Source organism: Poecilia reticulata, linkage group LG18 (genome assembly GCF_000633615.1).
Source record: "Poecilia reticulata strain Guanapo linkage group LG18, Guppy_female_1.0+MT, whole genome shotgun sequence".
Lineage (NCBI taxonomy): Eukaryota > Metazoa > Chordata > Actinopteri > Cyprinodontiformes > Poeciliidae > Poecilia > Poecilia reticulata.
This window is the reverse complement of record NC_024348.1, coordinates 3,760,543-3,770,790: the sequence shown is the minus strand read 5'-3', so window position 1 is coordinate 3,770,790 and position 10,248 is coordinate 3,760,543. Positions and strand designations below refer to the sequence as shown.

General features: G+C 40.6%; 1 protein-coding gene across 2 annotated transcripts in view; it reads left to right on the top strand.

Moving 5' to 3' along the window:
• Nucleotides 1-7,460, top strand: part of gal3st4 (galactose-3-O-sulfotransferase 4) — a 26,416-nt gene extending 18,956 nt beyond the window's left edge. For both annotated transcript variants that reach the window (XM_008434969.2, XM_008434968.2), the window contains 3 exons: nucleotides 60-176; nucleotides 2,080-2,380; nucleotides 4,350-7,460. In XM_008434969.2, coding sequence (XP_008433191.1) covers nucleotides 61-176; nucleotides 2,080-2,380; nucleotides 4,350-5,453 — 1,521 coding nt within the window. In that variant the 5' untranslated portion in view covers nucleotide 60 and the 3' untranslated portion in view covers nucleotides 5,454-7,460. The remainder of the gene's footprint in view (nucleotides 1-59; nucleotides 177-2,079; nucleotides 2,381-4,349) is intronic.
• The last annotated feature ends 2,788 nt before the right edge of the window (nucleotides 7,461-10,248 follow it).

Genomic DNA, 10,248 nt, shown 5'->3' with positions numbered 1-10,248 from the left:
TCTCCTCTCCTCTCCTCTCCTCTCCTCTCCTCTCCTCTCCTCTTCTCCTCTCCTCTCAGGATGTTGCGGTGGCTGGTGTGTGGTCGGCTGGGACCAGTTTGGATGTGGAAAGCACTTCTGCTGTTTCTGGCCATTGCCTTTGCAGGTCAGCTGCTGGGAGTCATCTTCAACAAAAGGTATGTGACATACTTCCATATTTCTTATTTTTGTATCTCGGGTGTAATTGTTTAGTAGTTTTAGTTGAAGTACAGCTAAGCTTTTACACCATTAAACCAGCTGGTACAGTCAAAATATGTGTATTCATTTATAAACAACTAGCAGAATCAGAATGTGCCAACAGATGTTAAATTACATAGAATTTAATGCATTCAAAATTGTTAACACCGTTAAGCGCGTTTTCTTTTACATACATACGGAACCTTTGTATTTGCGTTTCTGGTACGCCCGTAAATCTGACACACAACGGCTAACAAAAGGAACTAGAAGCTGTTGTCAGGTGCCATTTTATTGTGTTAGCCCATAAGGATTGCATGATAATGGACCAGAACTATATATTAGTCTTAATAAATGGAATTCATGAATTCAACTCACTGACATTAAGAACCTAAATGGAGAAAAAAATAATTCTCCACAAGTTCCACTACTATTTTTTACCAAAATGAAAAATAAGTGTTCTCCTGGTTGTGTCTGCCATTGTACTGTACTGATTGGGTAAAATACCTTTAAATTTAACAGCTGAGCATTAACAAGACTTTAGTTTAATCCATATTTTAATGATAAAATATGGATAAAACGCCACCACATGTTATTTATGTCACTGCGCATTGAGATTCACCACCTGTGTTTTTTTTTTTTTTTGTTGCATCGTACTTAACAACATTCTTTCTAAATTAAACACTAAAAGACTATTGGATTTTTTGCCAACAACAATGAACCAAAGTTCACAAACTGTTCTTTAAAGAGGCGAAATGCGGTCTAGGGTACTCCATTCCTTGTACCTAATCAGTGAAATGGCTTTATGCCACGTTCAAAAAGAGCTGACTGTCATTCAACAGGTTTAAGGTTAATATTTTGTATTTGAATGTTTAAAATGTTCTCAAAATTGCATGCGTTTTTTTTTTTTATTGGAGTATGGAAAAATCTGGAATTCTGTGCAGCTCTGCTATGAACCAGTGACACCAGAGTCACATGGTCTGAGAGCAGCGTACTGACTGGTCTCATGACACAAAGCTTTATTTCACAATCACAGTCATTGTAATGGCTCGAAAACTGTTTAAAAATAAAAAAAAGACATTGATGGTTCTTCCAGTTCATCAAAGACTGTAAGAACCAAATGTCTCGGTTCTAGACATTTCTAATTTCTGTTGTTTTGGCATGTTTGAAACGACGCTCGGGGGCGGATTTGTTTGGGTTCATGTAGGTGAAAAGTTTTCTGAAACCGATCCTGTGTGTCCAATATTATTTTTTTTAATGATGTGGCAGAGATGATTATTTTTATAAAGACCCGGCTGCGTGTGTACAAGGCCTCGTCATGCGAATGTGGATGGTAGCAGTCCTTCATTTTGTAGAGTATAAATGCTTCAAATATAAACTTAAAATCTCAGTATGTGAAATAGTTGGCTCAACAATAACCAGTCAAACATCAAATCCAGAACAGGTTTATGTTTGGTCAGATGATATATTTCCCCACAATTTATCCAGAAATGATTTCATCTGGGTTTGATTCAATCCCAGATGAATTAAACCCAGCATTGTTCGAATGCTGGGACATTCCGCTTGTTTTCATTTAGACAGAAAACATTTGATCCAAAGGTACAAATCTTCAATAAACTCACATCTTGCTTCTGAGGAGGTTTTTCCTGTCAAGTTGGATGAAGTGGCATGCTGACAATGCCACATAGAATTGCTTTAAGTCCTCAGGTCACACGTTAAAATCATCAAGACCAAAATTATGAAATGATTCATTTAATAAGGAAAAGCATGGAATTTAAAGAAACATTATAAAAATGTCCTGCTTTCCTAATTTTTTTTCTGACAGTTTGAAATCTCCTCTGTGTAAAATTCTTTTCTCTTCTCCAGCAATGTCCAGCCAGCTGCACGATCCATCTTTTCTTCCCCTGATGCTCAGGGGCCGTCTCTGGGTTCCTGTCAGCCCCACACTCACATCATGTTCCTGAAGACCCACAAGACGGCCAGCAGCACGGTGCTCAACATGCTGTACCGCTTCGGAGACGAGCACAGCCTCCGCTTCGCCTTGCCGCTGGGATACCAGCTGGGCTACCCGCTGCCCTTCAACGCTCACAGGGTGAAAGGCTACCGAGGTCCCAGAGCCATCGAGTTCCACATCATGGGGAATCACATGAGGTTTAATAAGCCGGAGGTGAGTTCTTCAGAGGAGCAGAAAACATGAGGACAATGTAGAATTTAGTTGGATAAGAATAAGAAATCAGCATGTCGGTTCGCTCTCTCTCTGAGAAATGGTAAGATGGAATAATGAAATCATCCCAGAGCTTCTTAATATTTGTTGAACTTCTTGTGACAGCAGTGACTGCTTTGATATGTCAGCTCTACGGTTTCTTAGGAAGACCCTCCTAACGTATGTTTTATTGTCGTTGAAGCGTCTCTACCAACCGTAGAAACATGTATCTCTACGCTTGAACTGCCTCTGTGCTTCATGGTTGGTTGGGTCATCATGACTGACCGATGCTTTCTGATTGATTATTGACAATCATGTGTTCAGTGCATCGCTGCCTGTAGCCACAGCTGGAGCTTTAACACTTTGGGGGCGAGTCCTCCATGAAAAACATCTGTAGAAAATAACTCCCGGAACAAACCAGATGTGACACAAGATTGTTTTAATACTCATATTCAGGTTTTTATAATATATCTAAAATAAATTTATGACAAAAACAAATGATTTTGATTTCACTTTAAACCCTTATAGAATGCCAATTACAAATAGTTGCCTCTTTTTCTGGCTGCTGGAGTCCTTTAGGTTCCAGCTTTATGGATCACAGATCGCTCTGCCAGATGTAGCTTTCTATTGGACAATTTCTATCCTACTATAGGTCATGTGTTCAATCGCTGATATGACAAATATTGGCTGTTTGTCCTGTACTGGAATATTTTATTTACTCAACTCTGCACTGGAGGGTAGACTGAGGCGCCTGATTAACGCTGAAACAATGTGAACTGTTTAACTAAGGCAGAAAGCAAATGTTTGCTCGTCCAGTTTTAATCTAAAACGGTAATCTTATCACTCACTATTGCATATCCCACTATTTGGGGATAAAAACACAAGACATCTGTAAGTTCTTCATTCTAACTGAAGTCTCTCCATGCTGCTCAGACTTCCTGTTCCAGAGCCTAGAGCAGGAAGTGACTCTTGACGTCCGTCTGGTGACATGCACACTCAGCCAGACATGATTCAGGGCTGATCTGAGCCTCAGTTGATGCGAAGAAGCTTCAGAGTTAGCCAGCTATACATTCGTCCATCAGATGGTCTCACCAACATAGACTTGTTGGTGTCATTTAGGTTTATTACTTTTGTTATGCTTTTTTCTAATTTCAAGGCTAATTGCTTCAAACAGACTCTGACATTTTTATCGGTGTGAAGGTTCAAAGTGTGAACCATTTATAAATCAGCACATAGTGATAAATGTTTATCTTGAGGTTAATTGTATAAAACTCTACTCTATTGTATAATATAATACTAATATAATAATTGCATAATACTCTACTCTTAAAGCTGCAGTATGTAACTTTGGTTAAAAATAGGTTTATGTTTTTCTTTTTTTATAATACATATTTATTCTGTTACTATGTTCTGACAGTTTATTATAAGACAGATAATCTGTGAAAAAAATAAATCAAGTTTTTCTCCCAGTTCTCCCGGTGCTAACTCAAAACAACCAATCAGAGCCAGGAGGAGGGGCTCTGCTACGCTACAGCTTCTCCCCAATAGCAGAGCCTGTCCTGAATGCTAGGCTAGTTAGACTAGCCATCATTGATGGTGGAAAAATAATTTTCAAGTGTCCATTAGTAGCACATTTAGCATCGGGTACATGAAATTGATTGACAGCATTAAGACCCTCCTCTTGGCCCTGATTGGCTGCTGCATTTCGATCTTTTCATAGATAATCTGTCTCATAACAAACGACATGGTGACAGTTTTAACAAACAGAAAAAGATATCATTATTAAAGTTACATACTGCAGCTTTAATTGACATTTTTGTCTCATCAATCATACCGCTTTTCTTTTCAACATCATGAAAATGTTCTACTGCCTAGAAATGTCCGTTATTATTTTTTAATATAATGTATCTTTTTTATTTGCTCTTGTTTTCAGGTGGAGAAGGTGATGCCTGCCGACACCTTCTACTTCTCTATCATCAGAGACCCGGTCGCTCTGGCTGAGTCTTCCTTTGCCTACTATAAAGAAGTGGCCCCGGCCTTCCGGAAAGCCAAAGGATTGGGGGAGTTTGCGGACGACCCTAAAAAATTTTACGACCCTCGTCTACGGAACAACCACTACGCCCGCAACCTGCTGTGGTTCGACTTTGGCCTCGACAACAACGCCAATTTCTCTTTGGCGCTGGCTCGGCTTGGAGAGGACATGATCCGGCGGACCTTCAAGCTGATTCTTGTCTCCGAGTACTTCGACCAGTCCATGATCCTGCTGAGACACGCCCTCTGCTGGCCACTGGATGCCGTTGTCTTCTTCAGCCTGAACGCTCGGCAGCAGAAGCCCAGCAGTGCCGGTGGGGTGGCTGGGACCTGGGTGGGCAAAGCAGCAGCAGCCGCTGGTGTTGGTATAAGAGGCGGGCTTGTTCAAGCAAAGATGCCACCGAACCTTTCCTTAACGCCGGAGCAACGGGAAAAGCTCAGACAGTGGAATGCCTTTGATTGGTACCTATACAAAACCTTCAACAAAACCTTCTGGGAGGAAATTGACAAGTTTGGTCATGCTCAGATGGAAAAAGAAGTCCGTCTGCTCAGGATGCGTAGGGAAGACCTGGCCCGGGTGTGCCTCAGGGACGGGGGGAAGCCTGTGGAAGCTCATCGGATCCGGGACAAAAACATTAGACCGTTCCAAAGTGGATTAGTTAAAATTCTGGGTTATGAGCTCCAGTCAGGGCTGGACAATACCACTCGGATGTCGTGTCTGAGGATGATCAGACCTGAGATCCAGTACAAGGACGTGTTGGATTCTAAGCAGTTTCCACAGTTCCACGCCATCCCAGCTCAGCAACATAGCCAGAGGCTGCTGGTGGCCGTTGGTGGGACCTTTATAAAACAAGAGCCACCCAGGAAAGGAAGAAAAGAGACGGGAGGAGAAGCTGGAGCTGGAGGAAGGACTTTGGAGGAGGGAATGAAAGACTCGGAAGGCAGCCATTTAGTTAGGAACAACCAGACTTTGGTACGAGAGCATGAAAAAGGAAGGCTTAGATAGGAACCTGTTGTTTTTTGTCTCTGGATGCTTGAGATGACTTAGAAATGGATGAATACTAGTTTTGTTTACCTGTGTGAAAACAAAAAGCTCTTCTATTTTGACTTGTTTTTGTAAATACTATGATAACTGTAGTTAATGTGGTCATCAGATGTTATAATAGCACCAGTCACTAGGGCTGGGTGGTGTTTGCTTTTGATCAAATTTAGCCTTCCTGTTATCATATCACTGTCTGCCAGGAAAGACTGTTGAGCATTTTGAGATGATATGAATGAATGAATGACCATTCAACAGCCCATATTGATCTGTCATCACCTCTAAAAACACAATCATTGAACATGTGAAGAAAAGTGTTCATAAAACTGACTCCTATAATTACTAGTCAGCTCTGCTTCTGCTCGCTCCTCTATGGTGTGCAGGTAATTAAAGCAGCAGTGTATCATTTTATAATGAAAATTCCTTGATTGATTTGGTTAGCTAGAATACATGCTAACACTTTGGTCATGGAGTGAGTTGAAGATGATTTTATCATCACAGACTTGTTCTGGTGTAGAGTATAATCTCTGCAGTTCATCTCTTAAAGGGACGGTTTGGGGTTTAAAGCAGGGGTCCACTGATTGGCCAGCCAACCGAGCTCTGAGCTCTACAAAGGTCTGGAAATCAGCCACTGTCCCCTTTGCTCTGCTGTGAGAGACTGACTGGGGCCACGGCTGAACTTAGAGACTTTGTGGCTATATTTAGTGGCGTTTCAGATACCTTTTAGCAGCTTTTTAAAAAAAATGTTTTTATCCGAACCGCGACTAATGTAATTCCTGTGTTATCTGAGACTTTGGTGACAACTGACAGTGTCGGTTATTAAAAAGAAACCAACACTGTAATCAGGTCAGGCTTTTTTAATGGCTGGAAAACTTCAGTTGTAGTTTACAGCGACTGGATGGTCAGGCTAACAGCCAGTCAGAGGGGAGCATAGACCAATCAGATTACTTCTTTCCAGACATTTTGTAGTTGTTCAAGTAAAAGCGGTTTAATTAGGAACATGACTATTTAAATACCCATTCAGCGGTAAAAGAAAGACACTTCAGAAGTTTCTAAAACTGTTTCCATGAAGCATTCTAGTATCCCTAGTATGTTCTAGTATGTTTGTTATTCCTTCAAGCTGTAAGAGTTTTACTGGATCTTAATAACTCCACAAAACCTCAAACAACAAAAGCAAAGCTCCGATTTTGAACTGAACTGGAGTTCCTCGGTGTTTAGACCCTGCAGCTCAGATCTCCTGTAACCTTTCAGAGGTTGAGTCCTGTGGTTTATGCAAATGTTCCTAAACCTTTAAACCACACTTGTCTGAGATGTTTTTACGTCATTTATAGTTATCATAAATCAGTGGTATTACTAAATATTTTTTAAAATAACCATACACAGGAAACCCAGAACTGTAGCTGAACGAGAAAGGAAAGTGTTGTAAAAATAAAAAAATACTACGTTGTGTTTAAATCTCTGGCTTGAATTTTGAGACCTTAGCTTAGTGGGACAGTCAAACCTGACTGGAACGATAAATTGATTTCTGCAGTAATACGCTAATCACTCATGACTACTCCACAGAACCATACTTTTAAGATGTCTGAGCCGCCCTTTTTAACTGTACATGTCACGAATGATAAACTCTTCCTGTCCCACAGCAGGTATGATATGGAGAAGCTTTGACCTCACAGTACAGTATGTTTACCAGAGCACAGGCCACTTTAACTTCCAACCAACTGTTTAACTCCCTTCCAAAGTGGTGCTCTGGTCATTTCTGAGTCGGTATTCCTACATCATCACCAGCCCTAGCAAGAATATCAAAAAGCTGTGTTCTGTCTGTTTTCTTGTTTTTTACATGAACTTTTAAAATGTTGGTACTGCCTTTTATTGTATAAGAGAACTGGCGCTACAGCCTGTTTCCTGGTTGTAAGAGTTTTCATATTGAGCTTGATGTAATGTGCAAGACTTTATAAAATATTCCCTCCCCTCTCATCAGCTTCCAAACTGTTTTTTCTCTTCTTGTGCTGCAGGAGTAACTCCGACCCTCCATGGATGCTTGGAGGATTTTGCAGCTCTGTGCGGCATCCGGCAGTGAGCTGCTAGCAGCTGCCTTGCATTCCTTCTTCTAAGCAATTATGGGGGGGACATTTTCTGCCATAATTCGAGAGCACAAAATGATCCGCAAGCGAGCAGAGAGGCTTGTGAGGGGAGATTAGATCTGAGCAGAGGGAAGTTTTGAGCGCGAGGAGAAACGTTTCAGGAAGCACAGAGAGAGCAGCAGAGTATGAGCACTAAACGTTTTGAGAAGAAAGACATTAACTGAAATTGTGTGCTCTCGAATTGTGGCAGAAGGGTTAGTAAGTAACGGAGAGAGACACTGAGCTAAGGAAAAACAGCCACTGGAGTCAGTTTTAGTTCATCAGTCGATGCTGGATAACGTGGAAGCTGCTGGTCAGGTCAGCAGGATGAACCTTCGTCCTGCTGAGCCTCAAATGTTTCTGAGTAACACGAGAGGAAAAACAATCCACAGCTCATGTTTCTAATTGGAGCTGCTTGATGGCCTGCCAGGGTCTGGTTGTATTGTCCTTGTATCCTATGATAATATTAGCTCTAATACTGTACCTCATTCTTCCACTGTCTGCTATAAAAGATGGAAAGTATCCGGCTTACAATTACGGTATAAACCTGAAGGTCACAGAAAATTATATGAAAAAATTTCAAATAAATTACTTTACAGCTTCTAGTTTGTATTCAGACTGTTGTGGAGAAATGTATTTCCCAAAGAAAATTATTTTAGTGTTTTACAGCAAAGATGCCACAAAAAGTCAATCATTTCAACTGGAGCAACCAGTGATGAGTTCAAGCTGTCCCCTGCTCTGCTCTGCTCTGCTCTGCTCTGTTGAACCGGGTCGGCCTCTCAGAGCTCGGCTGCTCTGCCCCAAACGGCAAAGCTACCAGCTCAGCAACATCCTCTCTGCAATGATTTTCAACTTTTCATTTTTTGTTTATAGAAATCCTTAAACTTTATCACTGAATAAAACAAACAGCAAAAAAAAAAAAAAAAAATTCTAAAAGAAAAAAAAATTTAAAAATGTTTAGAAAATGTAGAGAAAGTTTAGTGTGAATAAGTCGGCAGCTCCTCTTTTTTTTAAGCTGGTTGAGTGTTGATGTTGTGCACTGTTCTTCCTGAACACATTTGGCTTCGGTGGTCAGCACAGAGGAAGTTGTTACGCATAAACAGCTGATGCAGTTTCAGAATTGAACGTTTCATCTGTGTTGTGGTGCAGAAAAGCAGCATGGCATGTACAGGAAACCCAGCAAAACCAGCAAAGAAGCTGCACACAGCCCAGACTGCCAGCTACAGAAACACAACTCATCACGTTTTGCTGCTTGACTTTTCCTCACAGCCTTTTAGAACGGCTGTTTTAAATTATACTTTTAAAGGTGCAGTGTGGAAGAAACCAGGCGCTCTCTGGGTCAGACTGTCTTCTCTTTTTTTTTCTAACTGATGACATCTCGCTCCGCCACACATTTCAGCTCTGCCTTTGAATCTCAGCAGAGTACAGTTCAAACTGTGGTTGTTCTGTGCAGAGTAAAGGTCGAGCTTCTTCTACACCCACTCACTTTTGAATTTGTTCTAAGTGACTGAGCTTACAGAAATCCAAGTCTGGGCAATTTGGATCGGGCTGGTGAGGTGAGAAGGATGAAGGATCTCTCTGCTCTTCATGTGTCAAACTCAAGGAATGTGGGTCAAATCCGGCCCTTCATAGCTTTTTATGTGGCCCTCTGGAGTCTAGATTAAACACTAAGTGTGCTTAAATATCATGTTGTCAATCAAATCAATGCAGTTTTTATCTGTTTACTGCCAAATAATATCAATCAGTCCCTCCAGTTTCCTGAGAATTATTGTGGAAATTCACTCAAAATCTACAAATCCCCTAATTTTTTTGTGCTAATTGAGAGTTTATTGCAGATTTTTCTCAAAAAAATTATCAGGAGTTTTTCAACTGTTTTAGGGTCATGTTGATGTGCCAAACCCAAAAATCACATTGGTTTTACTCAATCAGGTCAACTTGCTGAACTATGGAGCACATGAGCATCAAAATGCAGGACTTGTTCTCACGTCTGGAGAATCTGATCAATGAGTGATGATGTTCAATTCACATGTACTTACACTGTAACATTTAATTAATATGCTCTGTTAGAAAACTATTTATGGTTCACAAAACCTTTTTTGGATGTGAAATAACGGAAATGAACTGATAATGTCACAAAAATGTCATCAATTTAGTCAGAAGATCAGATTTTTCTGAATCAAATTAGAATAAAAACCTGAACTGATTGAGAAAAATGGATGTCATTTTTCAATTCAGTCGTCCAAAATAGTCCTAATTCAGTTGAAAAAACAAAGACAATTTCCAAAAAATATGTATTTATAACCCAGTGTAATCTGTCTCATGTAATTATCTGTCCTGCCATAGTGATATTTTGAACAAATATGTAAAAAAGCAACCTTTTGTATATATAAGAAGCAGGTGAGGAAGAGCAGGATTAGAACAGAGGACAACAGAGACATCAGGTCATAACAGAGGGAGCTGTAAACGGGGCAAGCGGCATAGAAATGATGAGCAGAAGAGCCAATCGGAGGTGAGTGAATGCAGCAGAGAGAGCAGGCAGAGGAAAGATGAGATGATAGAAAACACCTGGGAGGGAAAGAGAGCTGGCAGACAGGGAAGCATGAAAAGGAGAAAAGAAACCTGAACCTAAAATAAAGAGTGAA